The sequence below is a fragment of the Actinia tenebrosa genome, unplaced genomic scaffold (assembly GCF_029948245.1).
Source record: "Actinia tenebrosa isolate PJP-AT-01 unplaced genomic scaffold, QUT_ActTen_1.0 PGA_scaffold0__85_contigs__length_37466705, whole genome shotgun sequence".
Taxonomy (NCBI): Eukaryota; Metazoa; Cnidaria; class Anthozoa; order Actiniaria; family Actiniidae; genus Actinia; species Actinia tenebrosa.
In genome coordinates, this window is record NW_028292569.1 from 7,737,056 (window position 1) to 7,761,827 (window position 24,772).

Sequence of the window (24,772 nt, forward strand, 5' to 3'; positions counted from 1 at the left end):
TCGTTCGGGCCGACACACATGGCTATGTTGATGACAAAGGTGCCAAAATGACAGCTTGTCACGACACTAGCTATGTAACGCTGAGTCACGCTTTTCATGAAAATCACACAGACGCGTTGATCCAGGTTATTTTTTGTTTATTTTATTATTTTCAAATTATTTTTTATAGGATGCATTTATTCTCATGCATTTATTTTTCTGTAAACTATTTAATTTCAAGAAGTAAATAGAAATAGATATACAAAAGCATTAAAAAAAAGACAGTAATGAACAGCACGCTTAATGATCCCCGCCTTTTTGTACAAAAACTTCAAGCAATTCTCCTCTTTAATTCTTCTCCAGCTTGTTAGATTAAATTTTCACGTATTTGTTTTGAGACAGAATACGAACGACTGTCTTTACGGTATTCTTTATGGATCTAGTGATATTACAGCGCTCTTTACATTGTGAGTGGGGGGTTGGGTACTTATTTTTGCGCGGGGACGTACAGGTGAAATGTCGTATCATATAGACAGAAATTATAGCAATACAGAGAGAGAAAATAAGGAGAAACAAAAACATGTGGAATACGTGTCAGTAAACTGCTCACAGGCAGAGGCCCCAGCATTGTTGAAAATCGCTGCCTTTTAGATTTAATGCGGTAATTTTTTTAAAATAATAAAACGTAAAATATAATGCTGGTTTATATGTATTTGATTCTTGTTGAGATAAAACGTAAATCGAAAGGTCGGATTTTTTAAATTTAATTTCTCAGAAAATCCTGGCTACGCCCTTGAAATGAAAAAAATATTTGACCTTGATAATGAGAAGGTTTGTAAAAGCTAAAGTGAAATGCACCAAAACGTGGTCATGTTTGAAAGATTTTAACATATTCACTCGAAAACAGGCTTTATTTTTGCCCCCTATTGTTTGTTTGTTTCTTTTTTTCCTCAGCTTTATGTCGTTTCAGTAATGCCACTTTTCGTTTCTTCCAAGGAGCAAATGCCTTGGGGCGAATATTACATTCATGTTTTCTGGTTGGATTATAAAGAAATGTGACTTAAAGCACCAAAACCAGAACTGGAATTAAGCAGAAAAGCTGCATGGCACCATTCTATCAGCTTGTAACAATCACCAAGAGAATTTTTAACGAAGACCACAAGAACGAAATGTCATGTATCTCTGGCACATTTCAGCATATGTATTGTTGTATCTAATACTGCTAATGTAAGGTAAATTATTAATCAAGCAAGTTTCAACGGCGAGTTTGAAAGTCGGATTTACAAGCTGAGCTCAAGCTGTGGAGCAAGGCTCTAGATTCTTGGTTAAATTTTGACACTATTTACTAAGTTACTGTACTCTGCAGTTATTGAAGCTTGGCTCAAAGTCATCCATCGACTTGAAATAACGGCCAAGCTTTCATTCTTTTCGGCCCCGCTACACAGCCAGTAAAATACTGACAAAGGAACGAGTCAACTAAGTATAGGCACTCTTTCGTAAGATTTTTTCATAAATACTTTTTATATCCTATGACCACTCAAACAAACTTCAAAATACTGGTATATCAGATAGCAAGTCGACCAACGCAGCTAATGGTTAGAAAGTGAATGTGAAATTTAAAACTCCTGCCAATCTTGTCGCACCCTGCATAATCACCTATATACTAAGCTATATATAGCATGCTATTTTAGTCTAAGTCTATTGCGTTTAACACTCCTGGGTGGACGGCTTAATGCTAACAGGCCTTGCGATCCAATTGACATGGCAGCCGGTAGAACGAATTAGAATTTAGAAGTTGATTTTTGTGGAAGGAGGAAAACCCTCTAAGCACAGGAGAGAACCAACAAACAACTCTACTCACCGCGATACCGAGACCGGCAGAGCTCGAACCCGGGTCGCATTAGTGAGAGGCGGCGCATTAACAGCGCACGCCACCCGAGCTTCTTAAAAACATTAAGCTCCTTCAGTTTTTTATTTTATTATTTCGATTTCTGGTCGACTTCATTGAACGATTTCCAAGACTTGTTTAGTTATTGTCGATAAAGAATGCCTTACGACACTAAGCATTGTGTCATTCTGCTACTTCTTTTAATGAAGCCAATGATCGCTGACAGGCAACCCAAGCTACAAAACGATGCTTCCTGTCCACGACCCAGAGTAGGGAAGTGTAGTTGTGAGCAGATTGGGCCGTATACTAAAGTAACGTGTAAAGGACTGGACGCTTTACCAGAGAAGCTTCCACGAAACACTACGTATATGTAAGCTACTATTGTTTTTTAAAGCATTATTAGGATGAATGGATATTGCGTGGAATAACAATAGACGTTGGCTTTTAAAAGACCTTTGTAAGGCCGCCATCATGAAATAGGCGACTTGCACTAAGAGGTCACGTGATCAAATCCGCCATTGTGGCTGGCATTCTACAGGATTTTAGGCATGCGAGAAGTTAAAAAAAGATGGCGGTTTCGGGTAGTTTTTTTGGTGATAAAAAGTAAGTTAGCGCACTCAATAACGATAAAAATCCCCTTTTCTTGCAAGAAATATATTCTTAGTAGATATCTAAAGTAGATTTTTGCTATTAACTCGCCAATAAGAGATAAAATATGAAGTTTTTTGCGCTAGATGTGAAGACCTACGAAGTGTTTAGTTTGGTTTTGCCGACGTTATGACCTCAAAACGACTTTTTGTCGAAAAAATTAAAGTACTTTTCAACTTCATTCTTGAAAAATTCATTTTTCTTGCAAGAAATATACTTTTAATAGATACCTTAAGTAGATTTTTGCTTTTCATTTCGGCCAGGAATAGAAAAAATATGTTATGTTTTGAGGTCATGTAGCCGGCGAAACGAGACTAAATACTTCGTAGCTCATCACATCGTAGCGCAAAAAAATACCAAGTTTTTCCCTCTTCTGGTAGAGTTAATAGCAAAAATATATTTTAGATATCTACTAACAATATATTTTTTGCAAGAAAAGGGGATTTTTATCGTTATTTATTTATTTTATCGTAGTTATTTATCGCTTACCTTTTATCACCAAAAAACTACCCGAATCCGCCATCTTTTTTAACCTTATCGCATACCAAAAATCCTGTAGGATTCCAGCCACAATGGCGGATTTGATCACGTGATCTCTTAGTCGCCTATTCTATTGTTTTAACCAAGACATTATGGGATGCCGAGGGGGCAACTTTTGGAAAATTTATACACAGCACAGCTGTCTAGATGTCTAGCTTATATAACTTTACGCTTTTCAATTATGAGAAATACTTCTAAAAAGCAATGAATTTGCTGGTAGCTGGAACAATATGCAAAACACCAAGACTTCAAATTATTTGAAAACGTAACACACCGCCACTCTATGCTTTATAAATATTCTACGTGTTTGCCCTCTTGCTATACCATAATCCAAGATGGCCGCTACATCAGTAAAAATTACTTGCCAAATGCCCATTCTTTCTAGTCTTGTTCAATCTTCTGTTTGACTACAAATTCTATCAATAGCATTTTACTTTTCTTGATATTTAGTATTGATTTCTTAATCAAAAAAGTGTTGAAATTCAGTTTTCTTTCTCTTTTCCCCTTTTTTTAATAGAAAAATCACTGATGGAAACATAAAAGAAATTCCAGATAATTATTTCTTGCCCCTGAAATATTTACAGAGTTTGTAAGTAAGATAATACCCCAAATTAACAATTATAGCATTTTATATATTTTGCCAAATATTATCATCATCGTCATTACCATCATCATTATCATAATAATATTAATTCAATTAATATGCCATTACTAATATTATTAAATTTATTAATTCAATGATATGATTATTATATATCATTGCTATTATTAGTAGTAGTGAGTAGTAGGAATAGTGATAGTAGATGAATAGTAGAAGGGGAGTAATTTAAAACCGTTTGCTGATTTAATTATTTCATGCATTTCTTCAAATCATTTTGTTTATTATTATAATAATAATAATAATAATAATAATAATATATTATTATTATCATTTTTATAATTTTTAGTCTACAAAGATGTTATTCTTTCTTTAGAGAGTTGCAAAACAATAAAATTTCAAACCGATTTCGTCTGCCGCAAGATCTATGGAGCTTGTAAGTACCTATACCTTGCAGCCTCGATTAATGTTTCGTGTATTACCAGCAGACCGATATATGTTTGCAGGGTGGCGAATAGGCTTTCTCTCGGAAGAAAATGAGTACTCGCAAAATATTTTTCTGTGTTTACATATTGAGTACTAGCCATTCCGAGTTTGCGGGGAAAACTGAGTCGAGTTTGCATTGCAGTGCATTTTGGGGCTGTTTTAGGGGACGAAATAGACGCCATCTTGGAAATCAGTCCCAATATATGTTGTGATATGAAAAAACAGCAAAGTAACAAATAGGAATTAATTAGAAATAATTTTTAAATTTTCATTGTAAACAGTTTTGATATATATACCAACAAGTAATGTCGAAAATGTCAGTCTCTACCTTCAAAACAGTAAAATAATTACTCCTGTTTTGGTTGCCGAAAAAATAATTAATTCCTACTTGTTACTTTTTATTCTTTTCCTATGATAATATTATTGCAATTAGTAAATAAACATTTCGATATAATAGAGTGAAGTTATCAAACCCGTGCAATAGATATTAGACTAATACACATTAGTAGACCCTAATTCCATTGTTTTCTTTCGTGTCTATTTGACTAGAGTGAAGTCACTAAACCCGTGCAATAGATATTAGACCAATACACATTAGTAGACCCTAATCCCATTGTCTTCTTTCGTGTCTATTTGACTAGAGTGAAGTCACTAAACCCGTGCAATAGATATTAGACTAATACACATTAGTAGACCCTAATCCCATTGTCTTCTTTCGTGTCTATTTGACTAGAGTGAAGTCACTAAACCCGTGCAATAGATATTAGACTAATACACATTAGTAGACCCTAATTCCATTGTCTTCTTTCGTGTCTATTTGACTAGAGTGAAGTCACTAAACCCGTGCAATAGATATTAGACTAAGTAAGAGTTAATTACCTCGAACGGAGGCAATAAGCCATATACATCCCGAGAGCCGCAGGCCCGAGGGATGTATAGGCTTATTGCCGACGTTCGAGGTAATTAAGTATTTTATTTATCAATTGAGAAGGTTTTCTATCAAATGTTGCTCATTATAAATGCGAACGGTCTATATATAGTTATTAACCGGGTTAATAACTATATATTGACCTCGCATTTATAATGAGGGTTATAACAAAAATAAAGCCTTGTGAATAACAAAGAAAACCGTGTCAATTGATAAATAATACACATTAGTAGACCCTTATTCCATTGTCTTCTTTTGTGTCTATTTGACTATTACACGTTGACTAGTATTTTTTATTTCACGGGTTAAATGCCTTTCCTAATTCACTCTATACGTGCAACGTCTTTATACAGTCAATTCAAAAAATGTTGTCGTCGACCAACTCAAGTCTACGCGACTGGACCGAAAGGAACTATGGGTAGTAATCATTGAAGCCGAGTTGACTCCATAACTTTATCTGTCTAGTTATGCCTGGTTTACAGCACGAACCTTCGTAGGCTAGCGGGAAGTGCTGAAGGAGCGTTTTTTAATGCCTTCATATTTTCGGAATTGTGAACTGAATCATAACTACTTTGTTTTTCTTTCCCTAAACCCGAAGACATGCATTTGATGGATTGTTTCTCACCATTATTATCTTATTACTAGCGGGAACGATTAATTCAGAACGAAGATTTAACCTCTTCAGTGATTTTAACCCATATTCCTTTCGGTCCAGTCGCGTAGGCTTGAGCCGATCGACGACAACGTTTTTTGAATTGACTGTAACTATCATTGTTTGCTGATTACAGAGATTTGGGAGGCAACATGCTGAACTCTTCGAGTCTCTATGGAAAGTTTGATGGTCTTAGCAAACTGAGACGCTTGTAAGCATGAAACTATGTATATCACACTTGTTCATAAAATTGAGAGCGAAACATCATGCATATAATAAAACTTACGAGATAAATACGAGCCAGATGGGATAAAGATGGGATAATTCAGAAAATAAGATTGCAAAAAACTCAGTAATAAACTATTACATAGCTAATCGAAAAATCGATAATTGCATAACGTTTATCTTTCAGGGATTTGCTGTTTTAAATAATTTGTTATCGTGCTAGAGAAAAAACTGAATTAAAATAAATTAAATATATATATATATGAAATATCTGACGATAAAAATGTTCTCTCAGAGATATATCATTCAATCCAATAAAAGGACATCTTGTACCCGGAACTTTTTCAAGTCTTAGAGAATTGGCAGAATTGTAAGTATCTTGTTTAAAACCCCGAGCATTAAAGACTAAGGGGAAAGAATCAGTGAGGGAGAGAGAGAGAAGGTAGAAGGAAGATAGAAAGAAAAGAAAAAATAAGTTACAGTAAAACAGAAACTTTAAACTTGATTTTAAAGAAATTTTAAGTAAGAATATTCTGTAAAATACTTTATATTTCATTTCGAGGATGATAACAAATTGCCATCTCAAGGACATCAAGGAAGGCACATTTTCTGGATTGAGTCATTTACATCAATTGTAAGTTGATAATTTCTTTGCGTGGTAGCCCATCTTCCAGTATTCCTCTCATCATTTGTACCTTCCTTTTTCCTCTCTTCTCGCCACATTATTTCTTTTTAAAAACATGCACATCATTTACTTCTCATATATTTACTTAATTAATCAATTAATAATTTATTAATTGATAATTGATTTTATTCATAATGAGAAACTTGGAATCAAATGATCTACAAATTCTAAAAAAAGGAGCTTTTAAGGGAATGAAAAGTCGACAGGACATCTCAATGACTTTGTAAGTGTGACTGAAAAAATTCAATATTAATTATCCATTATCAACGTTTTAGATGATCCCATTTCAATTTCTCATGCTTTTCGTTTCATTGCCTTCAATATCAATGCTCAGTCTCCTTATTTCTTAAAGAAGTATTAATGGCAACAAAATTGCTTACATCGAAGATGGCACTTTTGAAGACGCTAACACAATTGATCATTTGTAAGTAAGGACAAGTAACCAATTTCTTTAAAACAGAAGTTTACCAAAAAAAAAACCCCTTTCTTTCTATGTCGATATTATTATCATGTTTATCATTACCGCCATTGGCATTGCTACGCGTCCACCCAAGACAAAAATCGCGACGTGCAATAGACTGCCGTCAATCAAACACGTTGACGTCATTTACACGCGTTTGGATCGGCCCGGTGAGTGTGGCTCATAATATTTGTAAACAATCGACACGTTTTGGTGCCTTTTGAATCACACATGCGTGTAAATGATGTCAACGTGTTTGATCGACGGCAGTGTATTACAAAGTGCACGTCGCGATTTTTGTCTGGGGTGGCCGCGTAGCAATGCAAATGGCGGTAACCTCATTGTAACTAAACATACCTTGTATTAGATAATATAGGTAAGTTGTAGTGCTTGGGAACGAGGTTATTCCGGGCGAAAGCCCTTGGAATTAAATTCGGAAAAATTAATTTCCGACCTCGCTGGGATTCGAACCCACGACCTTTGGAATTGTACTACCGATGCTCTACCAGCTGAGCTAGAGGTCAGACTGAGAGCAGGCCGGGGTGAAATGGATGTTAGGTCGCGGTAATTATGATGCAAAGATGAGAGTATGTGGACCGCGTGGCACTAATGAAATAGTAGAAGATAATATAGGTAAGTTTTAGTGCTTGGGAACGAGGTTATTCCGGGCGAAAGCCCTTGGAATTAAATTCGGAAAAATTCGTTTGGGTTCGAATCCCAGCGAGGTCGGAAATTAATTTTTCCGAATTTAATTCCAAGGGCTTTCGCCCGGAATAACCTCGTTCCCAAGCACTACAACTTACCTATATTATCTTCTACTATTTCATTAGTGCCACGCGGTCCACATACTCTCATACCTTGTATTATTTTTTTCAGAATACCTATCTTTTAAAATAGAAGTTTATCAAAAAATAACACTTTCTTGTATTGTGGATATTATTATTATGTTTATCATTAACTTCATTGTAACTAAATATGCCTTGTATTATTTATGCCAGATTACCTATCCCTGTTTTCTTTTAGGTTTTTGAGTAAAAATAGGTTAACCGCTCTTCCTAATTTACGAGGAATATCGGAAAAAAATTCAATTTTGTGAGTTTATACATTCTTATACACCAAATGCAATAATGGCCGCCACTATTAGAATGATGTAAACGAAGTAAAAAAGTTTCAAGTAGAAATATTGAATTGTTTAGAAGTTATGATAATTTATATATGTGAAAAACACCAGAACGAGGTTAGTCAGTCCTAAGTCATCTCTGTAATTTTGATTCCATGCAAATAACTTCCCTGAAATTCTATGCATAGAAATAAAACTTTCCAAAAATACATAGTTATGCTTGCTCTTTGTGATGGTGGCGTTTATTTTTGAAAACTAGTTTTTTGCTAGAAGTCAATTGCGGCCATTATTGCATTCGGCAATAATGAACGTTAATGAAATAATCAAATTGATGGTTGTTGTTGTGGTGGTGGAGTTTGTTGTTGTGGTGGTGGAGTTTGTTGTTGTGGTTGTTGTTGTGTTGATTGTTTTGGTGGTTGTTGTGGTGATGGTTGTGATAGTGGTGGTTGTTGTTGTTGTGGTGGTTGTTGTGGGGTGGTGCTCGTGGTGGTGATATCGGGATTTTATTTAACGTAATATAACATAATAGTTAGTAGTAGACTCTAAACCTATTGTTTTCTTTCGTTTCAATCACCTAACTAGTAATAACAAAATAGTCACTTTTCTTTTACGGGTTAAATAAAATCACTCTAAGAGAGGGTTAACGATGATGATTATCATTACTATTGTGTTTGTAGTAGAGTAATTCCCTCAACCTCCGTGAAACACTTTTTAGTAGTTAGTGTATAATAGGCGCAAAAAAAACACAATGGAAACAGATTTACTAACCTCTATTAGCAAACTAATACTAGGAAAATCACTCTATATTATTCTTATTATTTATAATTTTAATGATATCAAAATTATTTTTTTGTCTGATCTTATCCCAGGAAGTTCGACAACAACTACATTTCAAACATCTCTTCACTAACAAAGTCTGGCTTAAAAACCATCACAGAGATGTAAAAATTTAATGTTCATAACTTATTAAAAAAATATCGTTTAAAAGCTGTCCTTTCTTTTCACTCGATAAAAGATTATTAACTGAAATATCGTTTCTTAATTTTCAGATCATTATTTGCCAACAAAGTTTCAATAATGCCTCTATTCAAAAACATACGTATACTACAGGAACTGTAAGTTGAAAGGAGTTCATCGATATACACCTACTTGCAAAAAGGTTGTTATCCAGGTGATCTCGAGGAGCATGCGAAAAGGATTGTTGTAGTTGATCAAGGCGGTCTTAGCTTCAGTTGTTTATCGGCGAACAAAAATCTATCCTTTCAAGATAATTTCATAAAAAATTGAAACCAAAACGCACCATTTGACCCATAGGTATTCGTTATATGAATATGTAGAATTTTAAATGTATTGCTAGTCCATAACGTAGCTAGGGAAGCAAAGATTCAGAGTAATTTTTTCTTACTTCGGCCGCCATGTTATTTTTAATGGACCGCCTGATCAGATTTCTTCCTGCGCGATGATTGGCTGCTTTTTGATGGGCTGTCAAAACGAGATCACCTGGTATAGAAATTGAAAAATAAACGTTTAGGAACTATTTACTTACTGATAGCCACAATATGAAAAAGATATTCATTTCTTATATGAAAGATATTTTATGGACTGTAAGTCATCAGTGAATGGGACATACACTGAATGAATTTTGAATGGAGTCAAAAGAGGTATGGTATTGAGGGGTAATCGAATACATTTCTAATATTTTAACAGAGATTTTGCCAGCAACAATATCAAAGAAATACCAGCCCGATTTCTTGATAGCTCCCCTACATTGAGCACCTTGTAAGTATGAGATAATGGGAATCGCACGTACAGTTCAACCTAAACAATGTTTGCTTTCGAGCTGTGTTACACCATAGTTAATGGAGCGGAATGGTTTGGAAACTCGATAGAACAGAGCTATTAAAATAAATGTACCATCATGAACCATTTCTCTGGGAAAATCGACGATTTGAGGAAGGGAATTAAAAATCCAATGAGCAATGCATGTCATGTTCCCTTGCAGCTGATCCTCCGTCATGCTCGTTACTTGAATTTGAGAAAGTCTCCCAAGAGACTGTGAGGACTGTAATCTTGAAATCACCAACTAAGTCTTGCTCTCTTGATTCTCTACCGACATCACTGCTTAGTGAAAATGGTCTTCACTCCAAGATGCACTCAGCCTACCGGCCTAACCAAAGTGCAGAGACTGCCTTAATCCGGGTCTGTAATGATTTTGCATCATTCCTTCTGGCAAAGGAACCAATAAAACATACCGCCAAAAAGTTAGACGCTTTTCAAAATCGTCTGAAAGGGAATTTGTGAAAGAAATTTCTGAAACTGATCTCACAGCGTGCTTCTCAGAAAATAACGTTGACAAAATCTTCTCCTCTCTTTATCGAAAAATAAATAATATTGTCAACAAAGTTGCTCCTCTGAAAAAGCTAAGTAAGCGAGATATTAAAAAGCTAAACAAGCCATGGATAACCGAGGGAATTCGTGAGTCTATAAGGATTAAAAATCAGTTATTAATGTCTGGAAATAAAGACCGATATCTTTACTATAGGAACAAAATAGTTTCTCTTATACGAACAAGTAAAAGAAATCATTATGAATCTTTTTTTGAAGTAAATCAAAGAAATGCAAAGAAGACTTGGCAAGCTATCAACTCATTTTTGCACAATAATAAGAGTAAACGCAAACAAGTTTCAGCTTTAAAGGATTCTTCTCTTATCGATCGTGTTACTAGTAACCCACACAAGTTACCTAACATTCTCAATACTTTTTTTGCTGCCGTAGGAAAAAAATATGCTAGTCGAATTCCGCAGTCCAAGACACACTTTACCGAATACCTTAAAAATATAAATCAACTTAATTCCATGTTTTTCACTCCTGTGACAGCATCTGAAATAGATGATGAAATTTTATCGCTATCTAATAATAAAGCTTATGGTCTATACTCCTGCCCAGTTAATTTTTTAAAAGCATCTAAACCGTTTCTCAGTGAACATCTTGCGAAACTGATGAACTTATCTGTGCAAACAGGTAGATATCCGACAAAACTTAAGATCTCCAAAATTTGTCCTATTTATAAATCGGAGGATGATACAGACCCTAGTAACTACAGACCTATATCACTTCTCTCCGTGTTTAACAGAATCTTTGAAAATACAATGTATAATAGATTAATTACATTCATACATAAACATCATATTCTCTCTGACATGCAGTATGGCTTTAGGAAAAATCACTCCACACAACATACACTTCTTGATATAATTAGTACAATACAACATAATATGGACAACAAAATATACACATGTGCAGTTTTCATTGATTTAGCGAAAGCATTCGATACTGTTGACCATTCCATTCTCATGAAAAAACTTTATATTTATGGCGTGAGAGGATGCGTCTATAATTGGTTTAAGTCGTACTTGTCTGAGAGAACTCAAACTACTAGTGTTAGTAATCATATATCGAATAAAGAAGCAACTAATTTTGGGGTCCCTCAGGGTTCTACATTAGGTCCTTTACTCTTTCTCCTTTACATAAATGATATTAGTATGTCCTCTAATATTTTAAAATTTCATCTTTTCGCAGACGATACAAATATACTTCACTCGAATAAATGCTTAAAAACCCTTGAAAAGGAAATGAACAATGAACTAACAAAGCTCCATGATTGGTTCACTGCAAACAAACTTACCATAAATATCAAAAAATCAAACTTTGTTTTATTCCATTCAGCTCGTAACAAACCAAAACATTCATTGAACATTAAAATCTTGGATTATAAAAGTAACCAGTATATACAGCTTGAAAAAAAAGGATTATGTAAAATATCTTGGTGTTTTATTAGATAGTACATTATCTTGGAAGCCTCATATTGATTACATAAGCAAAAAAGTAAGTAGAATAGTGGGTATTCTCAGCAGATTGAGACATTTTGTTCCAAAAAATACTCTAATCAAAATGTATAAATCCCTCTTACAGCCGCTCTCGATATATGGAATATGTACCTGGGGTCAAGCTTGCAAAAAGCTTACTGATAAATTGCTCATTCTGCAGAAGCGCGCTGTAAGGTCAATATTTTTCGTGAAATCAATTAAAAGTGCAATACCAATATTCATTGAACATGAAATTTTACCAATCAAATCTCTTTATTTTTATTCAGTAGCACAGCTAATGTACGATGTTAAATATGATTATATTCCCAGTAATATTAGCAAACTCTTTACTTACATAAAAGATATTCACTCCTATGAAACAAGATCTTCTGCCAGTGATAATTTCTACACTAGATATTCACGTTTAAACACTCAAAAAGATTCCTTCTCGCGAGTGGGTGCACGTCTATGGAATCAAATACCACCTTTCATTAGGAGTTTATTCAAAAAAAACTTCCAAAAGGAAATCAAAACCGTTTTATTAAACGATCTTAATATTAATCGCTATGATACTGAGATCTTCAAACTTTTTAAGTAAGTCTATCTGTAATGAGCTATTTTTCATTTACTACTCAGTGAACTACTTTTCATTTCCTATTCAGCTCTTTGTACTCTGATTATTTAGTATTATTAACATATAAAGACATCTTTGTAAATCTACGTGTATATTCTGTGAATTTAACCTGCCTAGACTAGCTTTAGCTATATGCAGGTTATATAGTTTTTCTTTTTTGTATTCTTTTATTCATCAATAAAGTTTTTTCTTGATGATATCAATATTGCTTTGGACACTCATAAAGAAGTTATACTTGTTTTGCTAGACCTTTCTTCAGCTTTCGACACTATAGATATCTTGACAACTAGACTTCATAACTTTGGGCTTGGTGGAACAGTACTTAAGTGGATCAAGTCTTATTTATGCAACCGCACTCAGTCAATAGTTATCGACAACTATAGCAGTCTGAGACCTCCCAAGTTAACTGTGGCGTGCCTCAGGCTCAGTTCTTGGACCATTGCTGTTCTCGCTATACATCTATCCAATAAGCCTTTTCATAGTTTAAGAATCGATTCCACTGCGCATGCAATTTTATCCTGAATTTCTCACCTTCTTTTGTTTAATTAAGAACAAAAGAAGGTTTAGACAAAAGAAGGTGAGAAATTCGGGATAAAATCGCATGTGCAGTGGAGTCGATTCTTAAACTATGAAAAGGCTTATTGAAGATATCATACAAGCACATGGCCTAAATCCTATGGTCTATGGAGACAAGACCCAGATGTATGTCACCTTTGAAAAGAACGATAGATCGATGGTGAAAAACAAGTTAGCATATATGCCACACATCGAAAACCAAAGTTGTTCATTTCAGTTCTCGGTTTTTGTCTTCTCAACCAATACTACAAATGGTGTTGAACAATGATCTGGTAAAGCCCACAGCATGTGACCTTGGCGTAATCCTCGATCCGGCACCATCTACAAATATCTGCACCTGTGAATAGTCTTTGCAGATCTGCAATCCTAGCTCTGAACACGATAGGTGTACATCGATACCTCCACTCGGTCCGCACGGAACTGGTTCATGCATTTGTGACATCAAGTCTCGAATATTGCAATAGCTTGCTTATTGGTCTTCCCGACAAAGACTGGTTACTAACGAAGAAAAGAGAGCACATCACTACAGCACTCCATGGAAATTGCACTGTTTTACAATTGATAAGCGCATTATTTTCAAGGTGCTTGTTATTACATTCAAGGTTTTACATGGTTTGTCTCCGAAATACATTTCTGGACTTCTGCTCCTACATAAACCATACCGTTTGCTATACTTCTATACGCTATGGATATGTTCCAAAAAATGTCTTACTATACCTTCAAAACAGTGAAAATAATTACGCCTGATTTGCTTAAAAATAATTAATTCCTATTTTATATTTTATATGAAAACGTTCCTGTGATTAGGTGTAAACATTTTCATTATTTTTTTTAAAGAATATTAAACAACAACCAAATCGAGAAGATCCACAAAGACAGTTTCATGGGTTTAAAAGACTTGCAAGAATTGTAAGTACTGTTTACAAATAGGTAACTGCAACCTAAAAATTCAGTGAGGTTCGATCCACACGTTCTACCATGATCACTGCATTCACATATTTACGACACATGACAAGTTGAATAGTTACGGAGGGAGAAAAACCGGAGAACCCGTAGAAAAATCCTCATGACGAAAGAGAAAACAACAGATGGAATTCAGCTCACAATTCTGGCTTAGCGGGAAATCGAAGCCTAAAACCATGCAGGCGTGAACCACACAGCCGTGAGAGACAACGCCCTTAGACGCGAATGCCATCCGTGCTTCAAGCATTCCCAAGAGATCCCAAAAGAGTCAAAAGAAAAAAAACTTGGCGACCATTTTGGTGCGGTTAACAATGGATGCTAATGAAAACCCTTTGGCACCAAGATGGCCGCGAAGACGTAACGTGCAATCAAAGAATTATTACTGTGTATTCTAACACTATACATTTTTATCCCTTGCTCCTCTAGATATCTATTTAATAATGTCATAACCCAGCTACCAGACGGTGTGTTTGCAAACCTTACTCTTAAAAATTTGTAAGTAAAACAATTGCCTGATCTGTGACTTTCGTCTTTTTTGCGCATTAATCATCGACGCTTGACATCAAACACTCTACATAGCACGCGCGGAAGCGTCGTCGCCACGGAGTAAGTTTTGGTGGACGTCAATCAAAGCGCTTCTATGACATCTCATAGTCACGTGCCCTTGAAAACGTTGTGCTTTCCGACAATGTCATGGGAACATTTTGACGTCCACCAAAACCTTATTTTGTCGCGACGGAAAATTTTACGTTTTTGCGCGTGTGATGAAACTAGAAGCACTGCAAATCAAACATTCAAACACGCTAAATTCTCTTTTGATCTGTGAGTTCGCAGTGTGCATACATGTATAAGATCAGATTAGCGTTGTATCAGGTTTAAAATCCTTTTCCAGATTTCTGAACGGGAATAGACTGAAAAAACTGACAGGAAGACCATTCAAAGGAATGAAGAAAACCAAGACAGCAATGTGAGTCAAACGACATTCAGCATGTAAGGCTTGAAAAACTAGTGGCCCACTAGTATACACCTTTTTAATGACACTAAGGATGAATTAAGACGACTTTCAGTCATTCTTCAGTAACTGACTTGGGGGTTAAAAACATCGTCCTCAGATTCACAAAGTGATCTAGATCCGCCTCTAAAGTATTGTAAGAGACAAGGGAAAAGAAATAAAAACAGGGACATCAGATCTCCAAGCACCAGGGTGATTGCGTCCTCAGATTCACAAAGTAATCTAGATTCACCTCTAAAGTATTGTAAGAGATAAGGGAATAGAAATAGGAACAGGGACATCAGATCTCCAAGCACAAGGGTGATTGCGTCCTCAGATTCACAAAGTGATCTAGATTCACCTCTAAAGTATTGTAAGAGATAAGGGAATAGAAATAGGAACAGGGACATCAGATCTCCAAGCACCAGGGTGATTGCGTCCTCAGATTCACAAAGTAATCTAGATTCACCTCTAAAGTATTGTAAGAGATAAAGGAATAGAAATAGGAACAGGGACATCAGATCTCCAAGCACAAGGGTGATTGCGTCCTCAGATTCACAAAGTGATCTAGATTCACCTCTAAAGTATTGTAAGAGATAAGGGAATAGAAATAGGAACAGGGACATCAGATCTCTAAGCACCAGGGTGATTGCGTCCTCAGATTCACAAAGTGATCTAGATTCACCTCTAAAGTATTGTAAGAGATAAAGGAATAGAAATAGGAACAGGGACATCAGATCTCTAAGCACCAGGGTGATTGCATAAGCTCTAGCTGCTAGTCTAAAGCACTGATTGCTTTTCAATGTTTTCTATCAAGATACTTCTTTGGAAATGACATACAACACATTGATAATGACTACTTTAACGATCTGGGAAACGAAACTATGGTGTAAGTATAGTAAATTTTCATATGAATGCCACAGGCATCGATTAAAAAAATAATAATTTGAAAAGCTTACCAAAATGCCCTCTTGTCTTATTATATGAAGTATTTCGTATACTTGAAAAAAACATTTAAGCACAGAGCGCTAAGTCTGAAGTGGGGAAAATGCTATTGTGGAGAGAGGTCCAGCGGGTGTAATCCTGGTTGGGCTGCCTGTGCTTTATTTAGCGCGCGTGAACTAATACATAGACGAAAAACTTTGCGAAAGTCTACATAGACGCTTGCGTGCAGCTGAAGCCTGCTGGTTGTCGTTCCAAGTACTCGCAGGCTTAAGAAGAATTTTATTTTTCTTACGATTTTCCTACACATGAAGATTATTACTAATATATATATCTTAATCTTGAAAATGCCTTATTCGATTCTTTTTAGAGATTTCAGATGCAAAAGCCTCAAAGATCTTCCCCATATTCAACGATCTTCATTATCTCGAATGTAAGTATATATCAGTCTGTAACCAAATGAACATCTTTCAACTCAAATATATAGCAAATTCTTATTGGTTAACCGAATTGCATGAAACGCCGTACAAATAACGGTTTGAGCATGTGCAGTGCACAAAAAATATTTTCATTTAGAATGGTTTCCATTTGCGCAGAATCGGAGTCGGAGACAGTTTGAAGTGAAACTGCTCGTCATGAGCGTTCAACAACGAGGACTGGAGCTTTCGAAGGAGGACACAGAGAGAAAGCATGCATTGAATGTAATCATTTCCCATCTTTCTTAACAGCACCTGTGCTCCAAATCAATTGGGTTGGATCAGAGAGTTGAACAATCAAGCGGCATACTCACTTGCTACATCGGGATTTTTTTGCAATAAGACAGATAGCAACAACTGGAATTGCATTCCTTGTAATGTTGGATCATTTCAAGCAAAAAGGGATAATGACCCATGCAGTGAGTGCTCCGCAGGTAAAAAAGATCTTTAAGACTGAAATATGTTACTAGTTAAAAGCGCTATATGCTGTGACGTGAGCTGTTGTCATTATTGTGCCAACCAGAGATTCATTCCCTTTAGCTCCCTCGGCAGACGTATCTTTGCTCTTTTCTCTCTTGTCCTATAATTATTAGTCTCCCCCGCAGCCGCTTTCAGTGTCGTCACGCGACGCTTTCTCCCCTGACTAGCGGCTGCTTACCCGAGCACAACATTCCTTTCCTATTGTTTGTGTTCAACCAATTAGATAAGTGTCATTGTGTTTCAAGAACCAATCAAAACGTTTCGAATTTAACAACTTGTAAACATTCGCGAGACTAGAGAAATAATTCTAAGACGCATTTGAGTGGAAGTTGGAGAAAATCTTTGGGAAATTAAAATTGAATTTGTTCTTGTTAAATGTTTAATACTAGAAAAAATATTATTGGAGACGGAACTAAGTGTTTTCTTCGTTCATAAAGAAAGAAAAAATATATATTTTTATAAGTTTAGCTATCGACATTGTTTAATCGGCCGACAGTGAATTCGAGTTTGTACTTGCTATCGAGCTCGTACCAAAATATTAGAAGCAAAAAGAAACTGGAAAACTTTTTTAAAAAGCGTAATTTAGACTCTTGGAAGTTAAATGAGACGACTCAAGATTTAAGAGATTGAATTCGAATATAAAGTCTGACAGTATTTCAAAATAAAAAAGAAGAAGATGAGCCGCGCAGATCACATTTTAAACAACGAATGCAAGGTGTTAAGCTCAAGAAAATCACAAAAAGGCTAGATAACTTTTAAATCTGACACTGTCACACCGTTGACTTCCACGGTTATTCATTGTAAACTTCTGAATGCTCACAGTTCTGGTATTTACTTCTCGTATACTGCGAGGATTAGCTCAATTTGATACTGTTAGAAAAGTTGTTTTGTTTTGTTTTGTTCACACTGTTAGAAAAGTCGTGAAAAGTGAACACGAATCGTTAGCTAAAGCGTTATCTTATGGCCAACCTTCTAACGTCGCGTTTCATAGCAGTTTGAACTTCGAACTCCTGTTATTCAAAAAGTCCTCGAGCTTGTCTCGAAAGAAATTACTGGGCTATACTCTAGAGCGCCAATATTTTATTCCTTTGAGCGATTTCCCATATCCAGTAGGCAGATTTTCAAAGAAATCTTGTTTTTCTTGTAAAATCTTTCGTATAGCGTCTTTCTGATGATCATTAAACTGTTTGAGGCGAAATTTCTTAGCTGCTTTTTCGAAGCCTTCGACGCATCGTGCTTTCCATATGGCGCGAATGGTTCCTGGTTTTCGAGAACTGAGCCGTGATTGGTTAATTCATAGGAAAGGAATGTTGTGCTCGGGTAAGCAGCCGCTAGTCAGGGGAGAAAGCGTTGCGTGACGACACTGAAAGCGGCTGTGGGGGAGACTAATAATTATGGGCTTCCTGTCGAATCGCCACAAAAACCCAAGAGTAGCTTGCAGAGGAGGCTAGATTCGCTCAGTGATGAAGCAAAGCAACTCAGCAAAAACTATTAAGATAATGGTCATCAAATTAACATTACAATGCTAATGTTTGTAAACCTAAACTAGTGTTATATTTTATAGCATCCAAAAAATATCAGATGACTTTCAATAGCAGTTCTTAAAAGCTGAATTATGCCACTGGTTACAATCATTATGATCACTGGTGATTACTGCAATCTGATTGGCTCTAATCTGATTGGCTCTAATCTGATTGGCTCTAATCTGATTGGCTCTAATCTGATTAGCTCTAATCTGATTGGCTCTTTTCTTGGCTCTTGGTTTTAAACCGCACTGTTTTAAAGAGCCAATTATATTGCAGAAAGCATGTCATTCAACCGATAACATCAGAGAAAAAAAGGCCCCCAAAAAAGCATGAGAAAAAATTGAAGGGGAATTTTTAGGTGAAACACAGTTTCTTAACTAAATTTTACATTAAAACTAAATGTTAAATTTATCATTATTTCAGGAGATTTCAAAATAGGTATAATTAAGTGGTATTTGAATTTTGTGTTGTGCAATTATGGTCTAAAATCAAATTTATGAATAACAAATTGCACTCCTGCTAGTCCTCCTGCTACTTGGCCGAGCAATTTTTTATCACTCATTCCATTACAGATCTTATAATACATTCAACAAAATTGCTCGATTCTGATTGGACAAGGAAGTACAATTACATTACAAATTGCACTCCTGCTACTTGGTTGTGCAATTTTGTAATCACTCAATTGATTACAGACCAAATTGCACTTCACTCAGTTCAATTACCATTATCTATTATAATTTGGGTTGGGCGTATCTTCGGCAGGAGGATTCTACCAGGACGAGATGGCACAAACCAAATGCAAAGAATGCAACATTGGTACTTATGTACATCCAAACAACACACCTGGTAGTACACCACTGTCATGTCAGGCATGTCCACAAGGTAAAAGCCCCTTGGTATGAGCTAAAAATACATAGGTACCTATACATACAATACATAGGTACTTATGTACATCCAAACAACACACCTGGTACTACACCACTGTCATGTCAGGCATGTCCACAAGGTAAAAGCCCCTTGGTATGAGCTAAAAATACATAGGTACCTATACATACAATACATAGGTACTTATGTACATCCAAACAACACACCTGGTACTACACCACTGTCATGTCAGGCATGTCCACAAGGTAAAAGCCCCTTGGTATGAGCTAAAAATACATAGGTACCTATACATACAATACATAGGTACTTATGTACATCTAAACAACACACCAGGTACTACACCACTGTCATGTCAGGCATGTCCACAAGGTAAATGCCCCTTAATATGAGCTAAAAATACATGTACTTGATACATAGAATACATAGGTACTTATGTACATCTAAACAACACACCTGGTACTACACCACTGTCATGTCAGGCATGTCCACAATGTAAACGCCCCTTAATATGAGCTAAAAATACATAGGTACCTATACATAGAATACATAGGTACTTATGTACATCCAAACAACACACCTGGTACTACACCACTGTCATGTCAGGCATGTCCACAAGGTAAAAGCCCCTTGGTATGAGCTAAAAATACATGTACTTGATACATAGAATACATAGGTACTTATGTAAATTCAGATCGCTTTCTTTAGTTACTTTTCTAAACAGCAGTGAAGAAAAGCTGTATTTAGAGAGTTAACTAGACAAACCGAGTAAATAAGTTGCTTAAAAGTCAGTACATTCGTACGGAAATCCGATAACTTTTTTTCGATTTCTTGGTGACCGTAACACAATCCAACACGTTTTATACCACGTGATGGGTAGCGCTCAATAGATGAATTCAGATATCAAACTTTTCCCAAATAAATTTGTCGTTCGCGTGGGCCATCAACTCCATATCCATATTTCGTAAGCTTACCTTTTTTGGAAGTGAACATAGATTTGTTTTTGGTGATTTTTCCGCCATTTAAAGCTTTAAATGTCGAAAATATGAATCAAAACTTCCGAAAGAAACACTTGAATTTATCCACCATCTTAAATCTACTTAGAAACCTGGCCTTTGACAAAGGAAGTCCAAAACGTTGAAAACCAAAGGAAACCCGCCCATTTGATTACAAAAAGAAAAGGAAACAAGGCTATATTGCTCTTAGAGCAATGATGTTTCGGCCCGCTAAGCCTAGTTTCAGGGGTGTGCGGTTTTCTTTTTTTGTATCAAGTGGCTTTGTTTTACTTTTACCGCAATCTAATCACGACAGCCAGACAGTGAAGTAATGTTTAGGAGTTCTATTTTTAGCTTTCTTCATGGGAAAAAATGAACTCATAAATGGTTGGCACCTAAAAATATGATATAGATTGCTTATTGTATAAATATAAAAAATCTCCATAAAAAAGAACCTCGAAGTAAAAATAGAGTGATTATTAGTGAATTGTTGACGAAGTTTTTTGTCATTCAAGCACTCGAACTATACGTGGTCGAGTTCCTGAGTTTTACTAGTTATTTACTAGTAGAAGTTTCAAGGACCTCTCGTTCGTGAAACCACAAGTTTTATCTGCATCTGTATTTTTTTCTTTATTCACTTGAAGAAATGGCAGGTACTTGAGTAAGACAATGTCCAAATCCTTTACTCTACATTGTTGGTCCCAAATGAAATATCTCGCGTTGTTGGTTGGAGTGCAAACACGCACACACACGAGTCTTTTTAAATACATACGCTTCGACAAGGATGTCAAACAATAAATTGTTATTTAAATAAAACAATAATTGAGATATAGAGCATATGAACTTAGCGAATCACGGATCATGTATATAAATAAAACAAAAGGTATACAGGACGTCATAAAAACACTTGTTGATGACGATAGGTGAAAAGATTACTGTTAAGTATTGTAAACATATCCGCATCGTTATTTATGAAGTGATAAGAATGCCGAATGTGATTGGATACGATAGAAAATAATGACAGCTGATTGATAGCTTCACAGAATATTATGGGTTACCCAAACTGATCTTAGTAGCATTTCGGCCTGAGGGCCGAAACAAAAATAGAAAAAGGAACGATGACCATGGAAGGATAGATTTGTTAGCAACTAGATATTTTATATGTCTACCTACTACATCGCTATAATGCAGGAATTGACAATAATTACTTTTCAGGAACACAAACAAGTGATAAGGCTGGATACAGAGCTTGCAAGTGTTTACCAAACTTCTACCGGTTTGACCGGTTTGGTAGGTGTTTTCCCTGTCCCAGTAAGTCTTTCAAATGCGAAAACGACTACGCTAGTCTGTCAGCAGGTTTTTACTGGAGATGGAAGAATAGCACTTTTAAGAAACAGTACCGCAGGTTTATCGAAAATCTCAAGATCAAGAGCCCAGAGTTTGCAGAAGGAACGTGGAGATACGAAGGAACTTTACCCAATCCCCACAAGTGCCCACGTGACTCCTGTTTAGGAGGCCTGGACTCTAGTTGCCAAACTGGTTACCAAGGCCCACTCTGTGCATTATGTGAACAAGACTATTACAACAAGTTGAACAGGTTTGTTCAAGTTAATATTTCTTCATTGGCTCCATTTCATAGATTATCTAACTTTTGAACTTTTTAAATTACAGATGTATCCGCTGTCCATCCAGACTGTGGGCAGGGTTTCAGGTTGCTATAGTGATCGTCCTGTTTGTTGTAGTCCTCCTTGCTCTGTTATGGGGAGACAGAAAGAGACTACACAATGAACATGGGCGAACCATGGCAGACAAGATATTATCTTGTTTTAAGATTGTCATTGGCTTTTATCAGGCAAGTCAAGTTTCAAACTCACTCTAGCCACGCGTTATAGGAAGACCAGGAGATAACAAATAGTAGAGAATACGTATATTGGTATACTATATGATAAATATCATAAATGCATAACATGTTCCCCTGCTGCTAAAATGTTTATATTTTTCAAATTGCGCTTTCAGGTGATGGCAGGACTGTATTCTGCTTTCTCTAACATAGCCTGGCCATCCTCGGTTGTTTGGATGCAGAAGACTCTTCACTTCATACAACTAAACATCCTACAGATCGCTCCTCTCAGCTGTATTACTTCTCGGTTATCCTTTAACGTACTGCAGCAGTTTGTCATTGTTGTTGCTTTGAACATCACCGTAGTCACCGTCATTCTTATTTACCTCGTGATAAGAATGGCAATACTAAAGAGAAAGAAATGTTACTCACAAAATCAAGTCGAAGAATCGGTGGCCAAAACCAAGAGTTCGTGTATTCGTAACATCTGTGTCTTTCTGTTTGCAACATATCCAAAGACCTGTACAGGTATCATTCAGGTTCTTTCCATAAACTGTGTACAACTGTGCTTCGAAGAAGAGCACGCGCATTGTGATTCCTATCTCAGAAGTGACCTCTCCGTCCACTGCCAAACTCCTAAACACGACATCTTCTCACGTATTGCCACGGCGTTCCTTCTTTACCCCATTGGGTTTCCTGTGGTCATTTTGATTCTTGTCTGGAAATACATCCACCAACCATCGATAAGGAAAAAATGCGCAACTCACAATCGTTCGACTAATGAAGACGATGATATGCCGCCATGCGAAAGGAATGAATGCGGAACTCACAATCATTCGACTAATGAAGACGATGATATGCCGCCATGCGAAAGGAATGAATGCGCAACTCACAATCGTTTAAGTGGTGAAGATGTTGTTGTGCCAGCAAATGTGGACTCCCCATTCAAGTCTGGTCTCAGTTTGTTTAGCGAGAACTACAGATCCAATTGTTGGTACTGGGAAGCTTTGGAGATGATCAGGAAGCTGGTTCTCATTTCCGGTCTGACGCTGATTGGTGAGCACAGCCGCACACAGATTGGACTCGGTGCCATCATATCTGCTGTATTTGCTATTCTTTATGTCTATAAACGTCCCATCACTAACAACTTTGAGAATCTTCTACAGACGGTGGCTCTGATGGCGATATTTCTAAACCTTGGAATTGGTGTGATGCTCAAGGCTTCAGACAATGACAAAATGTCACCAGTTGTCAACAAGCATAACGACGACCTGGGCGTGTCTATTATGATGATCATCATCAATGTTGCTGTTATTGGCATAGTGACAGGTGAGTATGGATATCTTAATGTTGATCGTATGTGTGTCAAACTGATCATACAAAAACTATTCCTATTGAACCGATAGATATATTTCTAGTAGCTTAGTGTGTGTCACGCTGTTCACAAATGCCATACTCTTTTTGTAGTTGCTGTTCTCAAGGTCATCATTATGCAGACATTAAAGTGCTGTAGGTCTGCTAATGAAGATAATTGCAGCTGTGGTCATTGCTGTCAAGCTTGCCTAAGATGCTGTCTGGGCCTGCTGTTGCAGATGCCTTTGAAGATGAGAAGCGGCAACTTCACGAAAGATGACGAGAGCCGTACCGCACTTCTGCAAAATGTTTGAGACAAAGACATTTCGTATAATTCGAACGCCGTTTCTTTGGCATGTAAGGATTGATTAGCCTAACTCGGAATGGTTACTAGTTTTAAGTATCCCATTGAAAGCTTGCAAATGAGCGTCTTATCATTTTAATTGCTATCCACAAATCCGTCAAGTAATATAATAGGCCAATGTTAAAAACACAATGCCAAAGTTTATAAAGACTGTGGGAAACAAAGTAAAAATAGAAAGTTTACTTGCCATTAACTTAGTTTAAAAAAGTGACGGAAGACATTGCATCACTCAGACAAGGGACACGATGTGAAAGGAGTTCTACAGCTGTTCTAGTGTTAATCTTGTCATTAAAGTTTATAGCCATGAAGATGTATAAATAGCATAAGAGTTTTTTGTAACGGTGACTCTTTCTGAGTAAATAAAAAAAAGAAACTTTAAATAAATACGTAATGATCTTGTACAAACGTATACGCGTCAAGGAAGAAAAGTGTTTTCATTTGGCATTTGTGTTAGAAAAGGTAACCTAAAAATCGAGATTACCCATTAATACGTTCATAATGTCGTTTAAAGCAATCGGAATAAACGAGATTCAGATATTTTTTTTTTTAATGTCCCATAATAGAGCTCTACGTTCTCCCATTTCATACACGTGTCATTTTTCTAATTTGACTCCCCCCCCTTTTCTCAGAAAATCCTGGCTACGCCCTTGAAATGAAAAGAATATTTGTCTTTGA

The 24,772-nt window shown here is 36.3% G+C and overlaps 1 protein-coding gene across 5 annotated transcripts; it reads left to right on the forward strand.

The window, feature by feature from the left end:
* The first annotated feature begins 948 nt into the window (after positions 1–948).
* LOC116300309 (uncharacterized) lies at positions 949–24,481 on the forward strand. Of its 5 annotated transcripts, XM_089028374.1 has the most exons (24): positions 949–1,211; positions 2,077–2,237; positions 3,573–3,644; positions 4,030–4,089; positions 5,856–5,930; positions 6,240–6,314; positions 6,507–6,578; positions 6,769–6,852; positions 6,982–7,053; positions 8,113–8,181; positions 9,079–9,150; positions 9,259–9,324; positions 9,917–9,988; positions 14,123–14,194; positions 14,675–14,743; positions 15,141–15,215; positions 16,057–16,128; positions 16,552–16,614; positions 16,910–17,091; positions 19,426–19,545; positions 21,756–22,137; positions 22,212–22,392; positions 22,557–23,709; positions 23,848–24,481. In XM_089028374.1, the coding sequence occupies exons 2-24, from the start codon at positions 2,080–2,082 to the stop codon at positions 24,045–24,047; spliced, it is 3,516 nt and encodes a 1,171-aa protein (XP_088884500.1). In that variant the 5' UTR covers positions 949–1,211; positions 2,077–2,079; the 3' UTR covers positions 24,048–24,481. The 5 variants fall into 5 exon arrangements, with proteins under 5 accessions (XP_088884500.1, XP_088884493.1, XP_088884510.1 ...); XM_089028367.1 differs by lacking the exon at positions 949–1,211 and having other exon boundaries at positions 1,692–2,237; XM_089028384.1 differs by lacking the exons at positions 949–1,211; positions 9,917–9,988 and having other exon boundaries at positions 1,692–2,237.
* The last annotated feature ends 291 nt before the right edge of the window (positions 24,482–24,772 follow it).

Excerpts from the sequence above, each read along its gene's own strand:
- LOC116300309 (XM_089028367.1), top strand. The coding sequence starts at position 2,026 with ATGCCTTACGACACTAAGCATTGTGTCATTCTGCTACTTCTTTTAATG. Across the intron at positions 3,645-4,029 it reads CTGAAATATTTACAGAGTTT|AGAGTTGCAAAACAATAAAA; the intron begins GTAAGTAAGATA and ends TTCTTTCTTTAG. Across the intron at positions 19,546-21,755 it reads ATGTCAGGCATGTCCACAAG|GAACACAAACAAGTGATAAG; the intron begins GTAAAAGCCCCT and ends ATTACTTTTCAG.